A 16,323-nucleotide genomic window follows, 5' to 3' on the forward strand; every position below is an offset into this window, starting at 1 on the left:
GAGGGCCTGTCGGGGGGGTGGGTTGGGGGGGGGGAAGGCTGACTTCCTACCCCCTACAAGGGTCTGTGGAACCTCGTCTCCTGGAAGAATCTGGAAGGGCTTCCTAAGGATGTACATTTCACAGAGGTAAAGAAAGAGGAATACTATCAAGGCTGGGACCTAAGGAGGCCAGACTCTGATATAAAGCAGAGGCATGAAGGGTTGAGTGTGATATATCACACTTGTAATCATAGTGTAGCAGGGTTGCGAGGTCCTGGCCAGCCAGGGCTACACAGTGAGACCCTGTCTCAAATAAAACAAGGGCTAACCAAGGCTATAGCACGGCTAGAGCAGTCAGTGTTTGCTTAGAATCTTTCTCCCAACCCCTAATCCATTGGGGGCCTGGGGGTGTGGCTCAGTGATAGAGCCTGTGACCTGGAATTCCCCACTGACGGAGAGCTGGAGTTGTAGCTCGGCCATAGGACACTTGTGTAGAAGCCCTTAGCGAGAGGTTAGGGATGTGACTTGCCTAGCACCCACAAGGCTCATGGCTCCATCTCTAGCGCCACAAAATAAAAATAAAAATAAAAATGGGGAATAGAATCAAGACACAAGGAGGCTGCAGATTGGTCAAGTGCAAGAACGTTATCACAGTAGGATCAGAGAGGCATAGTGCTGTAGTCATGGCTATTCTGATGGCAGGGGACTCTGCTGTGTTAAATTAGCTTCCTGCAGGCCAGGTAGGGGTGGGGTGGGGGTGGGGTAGCTAATCAATGCACATTGTGGTCGCCTTTACCTTGAATCTACAAGGCCTCATGAACACTGAGGAATGCCTACCAAGTTATTTTGCCTGCAAATGCCCCAGTGTGCTTGTTAAATGCCCTTAACAAATCGCCCCCATTGGTCCCACTAAAGGGACCTGTCTACTCTCCAATGCCTATCTCCTTAAGATCACCAACTGGACTCTGCTGTACACTACCTTACCACTCACAAGCCCTGTCTATGGCTAAGTTGCATCAGCATCTTGCATCAGCAGTGAGCACCAGGTACTCAACTCTGCCAGCCGCTCCCCAGGAGGCCTGGTTGCTGTTGCTCTCGGCTAAGTTCTGAGTGCTACTCGGGCAAAGGTCTCACACACTCTTTCTTTCTTATCACTGCTGGTTATCATAGACCTTATCTATATGCCTGGGGTTATCTGTTGTATAGCTCCCTTGTCCATTTGTCTGTCTCTGAGACAGGGTCTTACTCAGCTGACCTCAGACTCATAGTGGCCTTCAGTTTGGTATTTAACATGTATCTCAGTCTTAGAAGGTCTGAACTTGAACTTGCTTCTCTTTCCTCCTGGTATCTGCTTTCTCCAGTACCAGCCTCTGCTTCTTGGCCCTATGTGTCCTGGCCAACTCTTTGTAGCTATCTAGCAGTGGTTCAGACAAAGCCTTAGTCATTGCTGTCTTCTATTGCATCTTAGGCTGGCAGTCCTGGGAATTGAATGTAGGGCCTCAAATATGCTAAACAAACTCTCAACTACTGAGTCCTGCCCCAGCCTCACTGGGGGATTCTAGGCAGGGGCTCTACCACTGAGCCTGTGGTCCCTCACTGGAGAATCCTGAGGAAGTGCTCTGCTGCTGAGCCACACCTGTAGCCCCACCATTTCTGGCCCTACATGCTCCTAGAATGGCTTAGTAATGGCAGACCCAGCTCTCTGCCACCTTATGGGAACCATGGTGAACCATGGGACCAATGGGTTTTGTCCTCTCACCAGTGCTGGCCAGCCCCTGAGATGTTCTGTCAAATGCAGTGGACAGAATGCATACAGACAGTTCTCTTGTATATACTGCCCTACTCCACACTCCCTCCCTGTATATCTATCTGTAACTGTACTTTCTCAGAGCATCTTATTAAGCCTTAATGGTTCTTAACCTTTCTTATGCTGCGACCCTTTAATACAGATCCTCATGTTGTGGTGACCCCCAACCATAACATGATTTCATTGTCACCTCATAACTGTAATATTGCTACTGTCCCGAATATGATGTATCTGATATGCAGGTTATCTGATATGCGACCTCCAGGGGGGCTGAGAACCACTGCATTAAAGCCTCTAATTTGATTCAGACCCACTTATCCTTAGAGAAGGCAGTATAAAGCCTATTCCTGGAGAGCTGGCAACGTGCCTACAGTGGGTGAGTCTCCCAGCTGCAGCCTGGAACCTTTCTATCCACTTTTGCCTCCCAAGTTGGCAGTTTATAAAACAGCTCTACAAAAACACATGCAAAGTTGGGTATCGCAGCACATGCCAGGAGACAAGAAGCCTAGCACTTGGGAGGTGTAGGCAGGAGGATCAAGTGTCCTCACCTATATAGCAAGTTTCATACTAGCCTGGGGCACCTGCCTTCAAGCAAGCAAGCAAGCAAGCAAGCAAGCAAACAAACTAGTTAAACTGACTGTAAGTAGGTACTCAGTTGGTAAAGTGCTTACCATCCCAAAACCCATACACACACACACACACACACACACACACACACACACACACACACACACACACACACACATTTAAAGCCAGCTGTGGGGCTCGGGCAAGAGCTCACTGGTTAATAGCACTGACTGCTCTTCCGGAGAACCCAGGTTCAATTCCCAGCACTCACATGGTGACCCACAACCATCTGTAACTTCAGTTCCAATGCCCTCTTATGGCCACCTTGAGCACCTGGCATGCACATGGTATATAGACAAAGGCAAAACACCTACATGTATAGAATCTAAAAAAAGAAAAAAGCTGGGCTGGAGAGATGGCTCAGTGGTTAAGAGCGCCGCCTGCTCTTCCTGAAGGTCATGAGTTCAAATCCCAGCAACCACATGGTGGCTCACAACCATCCGTAACGAGATCAGACTCCCTCTTCTGGAGTGTCTGAAGACAGCTACAGTGTACTTACATATAATAATAAATAAATCTTAAAAAAAAAAAGAAAGAAAAAAGCCAGGTACAGAGGTGGGTTTGTTGTGAGCCACCATGTGGTTGCTGGGATTTGAACTCCAGACCTTCGGAAGAGCAGTCGGGTGCTCTTACCCACTGAGCCATCTCACCAGCCCCAGAGGTGAGTCTGTAATCTCAGGGCTAGGGAGATGGACACAGGCAGATAGATCCCTGGGGCTCTCCAGGCAGCCGGGTTAGCTCCAGGCCAATAAGAGATTACGTTAAAACACTTGGGGAAGCTTTCTGGGAAACATAAATTGTTTAATTCAATTCAGTTAATAGATATTTTGTTCTGAGATGGAATCTTACTTAGATGTGGCTGGTCTTATACTACATTGCCAACAGTGGCTTCACACTCTTGACCTTCCTGCCCTAGCCCAGAAAATGTGGGATTACAGGCATGGGTTGTCACCATGGCTTTGGTTAAGATATCTTTAGAAAGAGGGAGGTTGGGGCTAGAGAGATGGCTCAGCAGTTAAGAGCACTGGCTGCCTTTTGAGAGCACATGAGTTCAGTTTGCAGTACCCACATGGTAGCTCACAACTGTTGGTAACTCAAGTTCCAGGAGATATGATACACTCTTCTGGCCTCCTTAGGCACCGGGTATATATGTGGTACACAGATATACATGTGGGCAAAACATACACACACACACACACACACACACACACACACACACACACACACACACACACACACACTTTTAAGTGGGGGCATCCCTAAACCTAGGTAAGAGGTTTGAGTTGATGAGTAGCCCTAAATGTATCCAATACCACCTTGTAAGGCTCAGGTGGTTTCCGGATAATTTCCCAATGGAAGGGGACTAGTGCTTGGAGACAATGACACTGATAAATTATGTCCCTTGAGTGTCTGAATGAAGCTTGGGGCTCCTAGGCGGAGGGGAGGAGAGCTTGCAGAACTGGACAGTACACAGATCTATGAGTAGGCAAAACACACACATAGCGTAAATAGAAGTCTTAAAAAAGGACCAATCCCAATACTGTTAACATTTGTGCTGAAGGCTTCCAGCATGGAGAGAATACTCCTTTTGTATATAAGCATTTTATGTTACAATCCCAGGCTTACTGCCGGCATGTGTATGGCCTTTGATAAGGCTTCACTCCTTTTCCAGACAGGACTGGTAACTCTGACTAAAGATACCACACTTCCCTGCAGGATTTACCCCATCAGGTGCCCCCCAGGAAACACCCCGTGATGTCACTCAAATCCCTTGGCAACCCCTGAATGATGACTTCGACCCCCCCCCCCGCCCCCGCCAGCTCCCCATAGAACTCAGTAACCGAGTGACGCTCTTGAAAGAAGCACCTTCCTCGAGCGCCTCCTCGTCTCTTCTCTTAACCTTTGGGCCTAAGAGCTGAATGGGCAATGGTGAGGCCAGCAAGATGGCTCGTTGGGTAAAGGTGCTTGCCACAAAGCCTGAGGACCAAAGTTCGACCCATGGAAGGAGAGAAATGACTCTCATAAGTTGCCCCCTGTCTCCCACAGGTGACACCCATGTACCCATATATGCACTGAATTTAAAAAACATTTTTTTAATGACTATCAGCTCCACCTAAACTGTCTTATCCCAACTTCTTTTCTGCAGGGAAGCCACCAACCTGGTTCTCCCTGAGTTGAGGTCCCTAGAGATAACAGAACTCTGGCTCCTTGGGGTGACAATGTATCTTTGTTCTTGTCATCCCTGACAATATCCTGAGGTGAGGGCCACACTCAGCCACAGCAGAGACCAGTGGCCCTCGTAACAGGCCTGCAAGACAGGCCAGGATGTCCCTTCATGGTGACAGACAAGGAGGCAGAGACCCGAGGTGTGTGCTTGTTTCAAAGATACAGGGGCAGAGAGTGACTCAAGCAGACAGGCAGGCAGGCGTTTGGGCCTGCTCACTGGGTACAGGAACCTGCCAACACCCAGGCTTCTCCCAGCATTATCTAAGAGCCATGTGACAACAGGGCTTGCAGGGAGTGAATGATGACTGAGGTGCCCATTGGACCTGTGTCTAAGAGGCGGTTGCTGTTCCTCAGCGTGGAGAAATCTTCAATAAAAACAGCCCACACGCGCTTGTGTTTGTATAAAAGATATTTACTTCAATTATCACACCTAGGGTGCTAGTGAATAATAATACATGGTGTGAGCTTCGGTGATATTGCTTCTCCGTATCATAATAGGGACCGTTGGACAGTGCAGAGAACAAACATTTCGTATGGCTAACCAAAGACAAGGGACGGCGCTGAGGGGCCGACGGGTGCCTCCCCCACCCCCACGCCAGCTGGGACCAACTTTTAAATGCCGAAAACAAATCACAAGAAAATCAAGACTGTGATAGGAGATGGTCACAGCAACACAAGGCTTCTCAAAACTACTTGTACAAAACAAAACAAAAACAAAAACAAAAAAAAAAAAAAAAAGGAGAGAGACATCTTTTACAATTTTTTTTTCTTCCTCTTGCTTCTTTTTGGTCAATTGGGTCTTGGTGAGGATTAAAATAAAATAAAAAGATCTGTGATTGTATTAACACACAAGCTCTATAAACACCTAAGACTTAGTGCCTGACAGAAAAAAAAAGTAAATACTGCTAAAATGTAACACATGATGGGGGGAAGGGCTTAGGAAGGGCTGACATGTGTCTTGTGCTGTGTGTTAGTAGTCTAGAGGAGGGTGGTGCTACCCGCTCTCCTAGCAAGTAGTTATTGCACAAACGCAAAGAGCTAGGTCTCTTGTCCTATGGGAAGGGACTCAGGAAAGTCACGGAGCTGATTCCTCCCCACTGTCAGCTTATGACAAGCTACTCTCAAAATGCTTGAAGGCTTTTTAAAAAAATGCATTCTCATGTCTCCCAAATGTCCGGCATTCTTCTGAGGCAGGGTGGTCTCAGAGGGTGGGACATGAGATGTCTATTTTGTGTGTGTTTGGGGTGGGGTGGGAGGAGAGAACTAGAGACGTAGAAAGAGAAATGCATAGACTAAGACAAATAAAAACCCTTGGGGAAATGGGGAAATTTTATTGGAGGACTTTTACCCCCAAAGAGATGAGTAGGACCCTCCCCCTCCCAGATTTCAAAGAATGGGAAAGATACGCTACAGAAAGAAATTTGGATTTGGGCTCAGTGGACTGTTTGGGGGTAAAGGCAGGTATCCGGCCCTGCCTACTGGGTGAGCAGGCCCTTTGCCTGTCCCTGGGATGAGCCTCTTTTTTAAGTTTGCTGCCCCCAGGTAGAGTTCAGTCCTACATACCCCCACCCTCTGCTGAGCAAGCTATGGGGGCTTCTTGCTGGTTGCATTTCCAGCCATGGAAAGTCCTTTCTCCACCTTTCCCGGCATGGGAGGGTAAAGGGTTCTTCAACCCATGCCTAGGTGTGGGGCCTCTAGCCACCTCCAGTGATAGCAAAGACCTGTTGCCTCAAAAGATGCTTTTGACCAACTTTGAATGCAAAGAAAGACAACTGACAATGAAAATCAAAGTCGTGGTCACCTGTGGGGACCATTGAGAAACCACCTTCCGGCTCAGGGTGACGGCCTTGGCCAGACTGCCTGCCTCTCTCCTGATCCAGGCTCGCCAAACATTCATGAACCCAGAAGTTTTAACAGAGGCTCTAGGAGGCTTTGGGGAAACTTGAACTTGGCTTTTCTGTTTTCCTCACTGCATCGCAGCGCCTCTGGGAGCAAGCCTCCCCTCAGTACTGCCTGACATGGGTAGCTTTGTTCGTCAACTCTCTGGATTGAACAGTTAAGATATGTAGAGACCGCCAGGTTTGAGTGGCTACTAGGGAGACAGGTGTCTGATTGTGCTGGAGGACTCCCTTCTGTCCCTCATGTCTCCCACTGCTGGTCCCCAGACCTCTTTGGACTCAGGGATGGAGAGAAGAGAGGTGGGGAGCAAGGGACAGTTAACCACTGGAGTGACAGCAAAAGCATTCGCGACAACAACACAAAATGACAACACACTCCTGATAAGTACTTAAATGATTAACCTAATAATAAATTAGAAGAGGATAGATAGAAATATTTTTTTTTCTTTCTTAAAGAAACATCCTTTTATAATCACCCTCGAGTACGCTGACAGATCAGTAGCAGTTGGTCTATCTCCACAAAGAGAGGGTTAAGTGCTTCAAGGGTCGACTGTGGGGCCAGACATCCAGGAAAGTTCCCTGCGGCTGAAACCCAGGCAGCCATGACCCAGGGCTCAGGGCTGAGCCTCAATGGCCAAGGGAGGCCAGCTTGCCCGTTGGTTCGTGAACACACAGAACTACAGTGAACATACCCATCCACGACCTGAATCGATCCTGGTTCTAAAGCTTACTTAGGAGTTCATTTGGTGTGCAATAACGCTATCTTTTTTCAAAAAGAAAAGAAAAACAAAACACCCCCCCCCCACCAAAGCAACGTGATTTCCATTGCACAGAGCTTCGACACAGAGCCATCTATTAAGTGCTTCCTGTTTAAAGCGAACTACAAAAAAAAAAAAAAATAAAACAAACAACAAATAAAAGATAATTATGGGTTGGGAGTTAAAAAACAAAAAAGGAATTAGCAAACAAAAGCAGCCCCGTGCCGTGCCACTCGGATGTGTCTTGCTGAATGGTGTCCTATTTTGCCAACGGAAGTCCCAATGCTTCCTGGCGCTGTGCTTCTGACATATTCTCCATAGGGATAGAGGCGTGGTATTGGGATTTAAGGCACCTTTCCTTTCTGATCACAGAAAGCTTAGTACATAGCATATTTGTGGTAGAAATTAAAGCCAGAATACTACAAAAATTACAGTAACAGACTACTTAACATGAGCAAAATAAACCCATCTATGAAGAGCAACTCAAAGGCATTTGAAATTTGAATAACCGAGGGTTGGGGCGTGCACATTCATGCATAATCTAACGTCTTTCTTTCATTAGCCCCCCCCACCCCCATTCTTGGCAACAATGCTGAACTTTTAAAGTCAGCATTTCAAAGGAGACCAGGAGCTTTGGAAATGTCTTGTTAAAGCTAAATGTCACTTTGTCCAAAAATGAAAACTCGATATGCCACTGAAGACGTGGCCATGGAATCTTTGGAGGGAAGGTAGCAGGAGAGGAGTAGGGGTGGGCACGGGGGTGGGGCGGGGGTTCGGTGAAGCAGCAGGTCCTTAAGCGGTACACAGGGGGATCCTGGCTTTTCCCTTGCTGTTCAACTGTCTTCTTCCACTGGCTGAGCCTGAGGTCTTGGGGTTGTATCTTTTACTAAGGAGCTTGTTCCTACCCTCACTTTCCATCTAAAAAGCATGGGCAGAATGAAAATTTCTCATCAGCCCATTCTCTTAGCATCCAAGTCTACTGGTAGGAACCTAGCCACTTGAGAGTCTCAGCCCACCTGGGTTAAAGTGGCCATAAAGCCTTCCCCTGATTCAGTTTCAGAAAATCTGCAGTGGCAGCTGTGCCTAGTGACTTTGACATTCATGATGGGAACAACAAAATAAAAGTTCCCTACGTGCTACAGGTACACTCTGGAGCAGTATGGCCCAGACCCACTGCTGTCTCGGGAGCTGCTTGCCTCCCACAGGGAACAGAAACTGGAGTGTTCTTTTGGGAAGTAGAGACCAAGCATGCATGGGGAAGAATTCTGTCCAACCTTTTCTGTCCTGGACAGAGCTGTGTTTGTAAAGCAGAGCTCATGGCAAGGTCTAGGGACGAGAGACTCGGACAGCCACAGTTCCTGGGGAAGTGTGCTCATAGTATTTGGGGATAAGCCAAGACCAAAGGAATGGCTGTGATGGAGTCTGACAGCTGTGCGGGAAGGCAGAGCAAAAGGCAAGAATTTCTGAGGCTGGAGACCACTCCTGTCTACAGACCCAACAGCTGCTGGAATTTCAAGAACAGCTGGAAGCCAAGAGGAAAATTCCTGTGCTTAGCAGACTCCAGACACCACTTCTGGATGTATTCTTTGAAGGAGGCAAAAAGCACACCTGCCAAGCAAGATGAGATGATCGGTCTAGCTTGTAGCCTCTTAAGCCACCCCTCCCCCCACCCCCACCCCCAGGTCACTTCCCTCACAATTCTGGGTGACATCAAGTGGTGAGGTAGAAGAGAACAGAAAGGGGAGACATTGAAGGACAGGAGGAACAAAGCCAAGAGCCTTCCATTCCCTCAATGTGTTCTTGACCTTTGCTCTACCCCATCTCCTCTGCAAGGATGGCTCCCAGCCTCAGGGATCTGACAGAGAGCAGAAGCATGTGATGGGAATCATATATCCCAAGGGTCCCTAGAGCCCACCGAGCTGTAAGAGAACACAGCTCCGAAAGGACAAAGAGCCAGTCTTGCTGAGGCAGGGAGGGCATCTCCAGCATCAGCATTTGGACTCCCCAGCTCTGGGGCTTTCACAGCTACACAACCTTGGGTGCTTAGCTGATGCCTAGAGCATGCCTCCTTTGCACTAGATGCGGGCTGCCTCCTGCTGAGCTTGCTTATAAGCTCCACAGCTCAACATGGCCCTGGCTGTAGAGAAGAATGGCCATGTAGGTCTATGGCATGGCCACAGGCGGGGACTCTGTTGGCCACAAGAGTCCAGAGGAACACTCAGCTCACAGCCCTGCTATACTCTGAGCCATCTACCAGATCTGACTTTCAACAAGGAGGAAAGAGATGCCCATCAGAGGGAAGATTACTAAGGAGACGGACACCTGAGCTTTGCAAGCAGAAGCATCTGTGCACGGAGACTGACAGCTGTCCTCTTGCCTCATTTTTCAGAGTGGTGTGGCCCAGCACCTAATACTATATCCCCAGGACTCTGCCCTGATTCGAACCCGGGATAAGCCACTTCAAGGTGTGATATTTTTCAGGGTGGCTAGCTAGGAAGATATCGACTTCAGCTAAGTGCCTGCATTTATAAATTTAATTTTATTTTTAAAGAGAGAGGTCTAGTACACAGTGGTCAGACATCTCAACTGACTATTGTTTCAAGGAGGTGGTGATTGGGAGCCAGGTCAGAGTGGAAGTGAGTGGGCAGATGTCTAAGAACTCATATTCCTGCCACTTCGGATGCCATAAGGGGACTTGGCATGAATCAAGAGGTGTCAAGAGGGCTTGATGTGAACATGGATTTTACACCAGGCTCCCACTTAGCCAACTGGGTAATGGCCTAGTTAGGATTACTGCCTCTAATTAAGAAAAAGGCATTTGAAATGGAACAGTGGCTTGTGATGAAGTGTTAGTGTTTTATATGGAACCATTTTTTCCCCTTGGGGAGAAGTACAATTCAGCTTTTTAAGCTGAGAGTATAAAGAGGATGGTTGGCTGTCTGTGGGAGCTACTGCTTGGATCTCCAGCCAGCGGAAGGTCACCACATGAGGGAGCGCTGTTCAAGGCACTTGAATATTGCTTTTCAAGATGAAAGATGAACCCTTGGACTCACACTGGGAAGGGAGGGAGGACATGATGAGGAGGCAGATATAACCCCCCAGGTTTCTGTGTTATCTACTGGCAGCTCTTAGACATACTACAGACAGTGCTAACTTAACCCCAAACACCATCAAGTTGGGATCTCAAAATAATAACAATAATAATAATAATAAATAAGAAAATACAAATACAGAACTCAAGCAAAAACCTAACCAAGTGATTGTATCAAGCACCCAGATGGAGGTCTGGCACAAGAGACAGGATGGAAATTAATAAGAACCTAGTTCAAAAATTAAAGAAACTTGCTTGGAAGAGTCAAAGGCTGTCTTACACTGCTACCGTGTGGGTGTCAGGATGGAAAAAAACCTCAACTTCCATTTCCGCAGATTTAAGGCTGCGGTTAAGGAACAGACATGCCTTTGAAACTAGCACACTACCCTCCTCGATCCTGTTAACTCTGCTTCTCACTCTAGTGAAAGTTAGGTATTTAAGATCATCACCCATGATGACAGGTTCCCTTGAGGTTTCTGTGGAGGGAGTGGCACAATCCCACTCTGCTCCTCCGTGTCCCTAACGACTCCCTGGTGTGAATGAGTACTTCCTTGCACAGAGCCAGGTGGGACTCTGTGTTTCCCTTCCGTCCCTCCACTGTGAATTCTCTTCTCACCGAACCCGGATCTCAAGCTTAGGAGTGATACAACCATCCAAAGACAGAGCCAGGGGCCTGCCTCCCAGCCTCCTAGAGCCTCTTGGAAACTTCTCGTTCATGAAAAGGCATTGTCTTTAGTGTCGTGACTCTTACAGTTTGTGAAAACTCCAACTAAGGGCTTGCAGCTGCAGGTTGAAAGACTGTGAATGAAAATACATAAGCTCCAAACATCATGCAAGAAGTGTGGTTTCACATCTGACAGTCAAAGCCTACAAGCTAAGGAATAACACGCACACTGAGGGGCAATAGTGGGAGATGCCTTTAAAATTAGAACTCCCTCCCACCCTCCCAAATAAAAAAAAAGTACTATTAATTAATTAAACTTAAGAAATAATGAATGCACCATTAAAATGTCATCCAAAGATGTTGACCTAAGACAAAAGTTTCAATGATACACAATACGGTCAAAAAGTTTTCCATCAGTAATATACAGTATGACAGCTACAGCTTGTAAATTATACCCAATACTGCCGGCAGTCTATCCCTCTAAAGAATATTTGCCCCTTTCATCCCTTCCTAACAATCAGATAATAAAATACAGCACCTATAAATAAGCAAAAAAAAATATATATATATACCGAAATCATCTATTGTTAGTTTAAAGATATGGCAATAAGGAGTCTAAATTAGCAAAACCTGTAGAAGCCATGACTGATAAACCAGCTTATTGAAAAAGGTGGCAGTAATGCACTCTATGTGTGCACAGATACTTAAGAAAATACACAGACGTATAAAATTGCACACGCACACGCACGCACACTTTCATCCACCTCTATACTCACGCATATACACATAGACAACGGGAGGAATCAAGAGACAAGTTAGACTTTTGATTTGTACTTAGATTGCCCTAAACTGTGCATTAAAAAAACATTGTGAGAGAAGAAATTCATGAAGGGCCAATGGTCTGGTCTGGAATTGAAGAGTGTCACCATTTTGGTGAGTTTGGGCCATCTCTACAGGGATGGGAATAGAGCCCAGACTGCAGCGTTCTCTCTTCTGCAGGAAAGGAAGCTTCCCACGAGTACATAGGGTTATCAGTGCTTGTGGTGGGAAGGAAGGGGATGAGAAGAGAAAGGAAGAGAGTGTGCACGCAGAGCTGCGCCAGCCCTGCCCGAGCATAGGGAACATCTTCCCCTGGGGGGTGGGGGGCTCAGTCTGTCAGGTGCCCTGGAGAGTGGCATGAGGTGAGGTGCCTTCTGTGCCAAGGAAAGATGAGCAGACGGTGGCCTGCACGTGCGGGACTAACTGCTGCGACCTTGCGGGCCTACATTTCCTTCCGTTCGACGCTTGCACATGCGCAGATGTGCCAACACAGACAGACACCATAAATAAAACAAAATGAACCGGTACATGCTACAGTTCTAACTTGTCTCCTAAACCTCCGAGATATGAGGTCTGATCAGCGTGCTCTGCGGTTAGAGGTTAAAAAGCAGATTATAAAATACCTAGATTCGGATCTTTCTTTTTGTCCTGATTTGGCCTAGAATGGAGTGTATTAAACAAACTCTGGCCAGCAAAAGCCCAGAGTCAGTTAAAGCTATGGATCAATGTGCACTACATGTCAGGATTCTAGTTACGTACAAGAAAACACTACATCAGCTACCACAAAATCAGATACTTTTCCTGATGTGACTTTTCTTTTTTTTTCTTTTTTTGTTAAAAAATATGTGGAGTAAATGTGTTTTATTTTAATTCAAAGTTTCAAACGAGAAGATTCTTTTCTTGAAAATATTTAGGAATCCAAACTAGTGTGTTTAGAGTCGGTTTGACTGTGCAATCTCTTAGTGGCAACTGAACAGCTACAAAAACTTTCTTTTTTTAATTTTTCTGAAAAAATCCCCCCCCTTCCTGGTTTAAGAAGATAATAGTGTATTATCGCTCTGAAGCCATTAGATGGCAGATAAAAAGCCCCCTTTTAATATGTGGGTTTGATTTTTTTTTTTTTAAAGCCCACACGAAAGAGGAGGGCACAAGGCAAAAGCTGTAAAGAGTTATTCCAGAACCTGTGGAAATCACTTAGGGCAATTTAAAAAAAAAAAAAAACACTTCAGGGTACAAAAAAGCTTGACTACACATTTCCGTTTTCTTCCTTGAAAACACGACATAGATTGGGCTTAATGCTCCTTTGTTTTCTATATGCACCTTGGCCTATGGCGATTTTGCCCTGTGGCCCGCAGGGCGTTAAGTGCGCAACACGTCCAGGCCTCGGCTGGCACAGCCCTGCACACCCGCCAGCCCCAGCCCACACTGCCGGTGCTGACTGGGCCCAGGGGACCTGCTAGGCGCAGGTGGGCCTGGCAAGGCCGGCGAGGCCCGGCAAGGCCCGGCGAGGCCCTGCTGGTCAGGCCCGGAGGCCCGGCGCCCTCAGAACTCCCATTCGATGGGCTCCTCCCGGCTGGCAGCCTTCTCCAGGCGGTGGATGATGCTGTTCAAGTTCGCAGCCTTCTTCTTCCGCACCAGGTTGTCCCGGGCGCCCGCGGCCTCGGGCAGACCGAAGAGGCTCTGCAGTGAGCTAGGCCTTCGCGCAGGCGCGTTGGCAGGCGCGCTGGTGCTTGGCAACGCAGAACTCCTCTCGGCAGGGCCCGCCCTGGCCGCCCCGGGGGCCTCGGTGGCCGTGGCCGGGGCAGTGGCTGAGGTAGCGGCGTCCTCTCCGGCCGCGGGTGCGGCGAGGCTTGGCACAGGCGCTGGGGCGTCGGCGAGGCCCTCGGGAAGTGGCCTAGGCCGGCTTGCGTCTTCACCGTCGTCCTGTCCTGGGGTCCCCGAGCATAGTGGCTGTGCCTTCGCCTTCTCCGCCGGCTGCGTCGCTTCTTCCCGGTCTGCCGGGGCTGCGGCCACCTCTGCCAGCCCTCCCTGAGACTTGGTGGCCACTATGTTGCCACCTGGCTCCTCGGCGTCGGTGGCTTCCACGCCGTCACAGCTGTCACCTTCCGAGCTGGGTGCAGCGCGGCTACTTCGAGCTGAAGGTGAGTCGCTGGCACCAGCCTGGCCCTGGCTTCCAGCTTGAATCTCCTCAATGAACAGTTCTCTGCGGATCCGAGACCTGTGAGACACAAGTGGAGGCTGTGAGGTTCCTGTGCACAGGCCTGGCCTCACCCCTGCCCCATCACCTGCTGCAGTCACTGGCAGCCTACTCCTGCCTGGTCTCTCCTTGTCTGCACCTCTCCCTTCCCCAAACCCTGCCTCTGTGTTGAGATGCTGCCACCTTCTCTACCACATATTTAATTATTCTGAGATAATGTTTCACATGCTTAATATTTCTGAGATAAGATGTCAAGTATCCCAGACTGGCCTTGAACTTGCAAATTAGCCAGTGACCTTGAATTTCCAGTCCATTTCCCCAGTGCTGGGGTTCCAAGTGTGTGCCTAGTTTATGTGGTGCTAGGGAGAGAGGCTCTCTCCCAACTGAGCTACATCCTCAGCCCTATTTTATTTTTGAGACCGGCCTTGTTATGTAACACCAAATCAGGAATAGTCTTGAATTTGTCTTGTGGCTCACTCAGACTAGCCTTGAACCTAGGATTGTGTTTCCATCCTATAGTTATTGGCTGGCCCATTTCTTCCTTCTCCATCTTACCCTGATGGTCCATTGCTACTCTGCAGAAAGCATAGCTCTTGGCAGTGCTAACAACTTACTGACTTAAATGAAACGTGAGCGGAAAGCCAATTATTGGATGTAGTCCAAGGTGGGAGTCTTGTAACTCCAGCTGTGAGCCACAGGCCAGGGGCCTCTAGCAGGCCTCCGCCCAATGGTGTACCCTCAACTGACTACCAACTCTGAGGAGTCAGCTGATCAAGTTGGAAGGAACCTAAGTATGTGCTTTTAGTATATCAAGCAAAAAAAAAAAAAAAAAAAAAAAAAAGTGTATGGGTGTTTTGCTTGTATGTATCTGTGTGTACCACATGTGTGCATGGTGCCCTTATAGGTGAGAAGAGGGCAATGGCTCTTCTGAAACTGGAGTTATGGCAGTTGTGAGCTACTATATGGGTGCTGGGAAGCAAACCAACGTCCCCTGAGAGAGCAGGAAGTACTCTTAATGTCTGAGCCATCCCTCCAGCACTCCAACCAAGTTTATTTATATATTTTTTGAGATATAGTCTTACTTTTGCTCTCGCTGTATGGAGACCAGGCTGGCCTCAAACTCACAGAGATTTGCCAGTTCCTGCCTCCCAAGTGTGGGGATCAAAGGTATGGACTACCATGCCTAGTTTCAACTAATTTTTTTGTAAACTTTATTTCCTATGCAATGGTGTTTTGCCCAAACATATGTCTGTGTAAGGGTCTCAGATCCCTTGGAATTGGAGTTACAGACAGTTGTGAACACATGTGGGTGCTGGGAATTGAACCCAGGTCCTCTGGAAGAGCAGCTGGTGCTCTTTAACCACTGAGTCTTCTCTCCAGCCCCAACCAAGTTTTTTAATGTAGTGTTTCCCAGCTTTAGGTGGGAATGTGCGCAGGTAACTTGCTGAGACACTGAATGCCAGGACAGAATGCTTCCTTCACAGAGCCCTTAAGTAGAGCTTGCCCTCTCAACTCCCCATCACTTTCATAGTCCTAGGCTCAGTCAGTCAACTGTCTAGGTGTGCATGATAAGCAAATGTCCACAGTTAGAAAAGCATCTTTGGGTGAATTAGCACCAAGCCCAGTGTCCTGCAGAAAGTGGGCCCTAGGGCTGGACATGGCTAAGACTTCTTTATCTGTTCATGCTATTACTGAATGAGGGAGTCCCCTATTCTGTACCCCCATATTAGAGGACTGAACTAAGGGCTTTAAGCCAAGCAGACATGTCAGCTGAGCCATGCCCTCAACTCCAGACTGGCTGATTCTAGCCAAGTGCTGTTATATCCCCCCAACATTTCTTGAGCTTTTAGGTGTTAAGACATGGTCTTTCTAAGTTTCCCTTAATTTTGAGTCTTCTTGCCTCACCTTCCTGAAGAGCTAGGGTTATAGGGCTGCACTATAAGGTATAGCTAAGGGAATGCACAGCTAGGTCCTAGGCTTGATTTTGGGGTTATGGGTCTAGTTCAACATATGAGAACCTTAGGATAGTAGTCTACCTGGTCCATAGTTACTTGTCCATGCTAGAATGAAATCTGAACCTTGTCCTAAAGATTGTTTTTTGGGGGGAAGGAGGCTGGCCTTCCCAAGTGCTGGGATTTAAGATATGAGCCACTATGTCCAGCTTTAAAAAAATTTTTTTTTCCTTATTTTTGTATGAGTGCTTTGTCTGCATGTATGTATGTGTACCCACTATATGCCTGGTGTCTAGGGATGCCAG

At 47.7% G+C, this 16,323-nt stretch overlaps 1 protein-coding gene across 22 annotated transcripts in view; it reads right to left on the minus strand.

Moving 5' to 3' along the window:
* Cux1 (cut-like homeobox 1) overlaps nucleotides 1-16,323 on the minus strand; it is a 319,456-nt gene that overhangs the window by 13,245 nt on the left and 289,888 nt on the right. For 16 of the 22 annotated variants that reach the window (XM_030254114.1, XM_030254112.1, XM_030254109.1 and 13 more), the window contains one exon: nucleotides 5,031-14,087. The exons of the other annotated variants lie outside the window; for them this stretch is intronic. In XM_030254114.1, the coding sequence (XP_030109974.1) occupies nucleotides 13,412-14,087 (676 nt within the window). In that variant the 3' untranslated portion in view covers nucleotides 5,031-13,411. Of the gene's footprint in view, nucleotides 1-5,030; nucleotides 14,088-16,323 lie in introns of those variants that run through there. 22 annotated transcript variants of the gene reach the window in all.

This window comes from Mus musculus, chromosome 5, assembly GCF_000001635.26.
Source record: "Mus musculus strain C57BL/6J chromosome 5, GRCm38.p6 C57BL/6J".
In the NCBI taxonomy this organism is placed as follows: domain Eukaryota; kingdom Metazoa; phylum Chordata; class Mammalia; order Rodentia; family Muridae; genus Mus; species Mus musculus.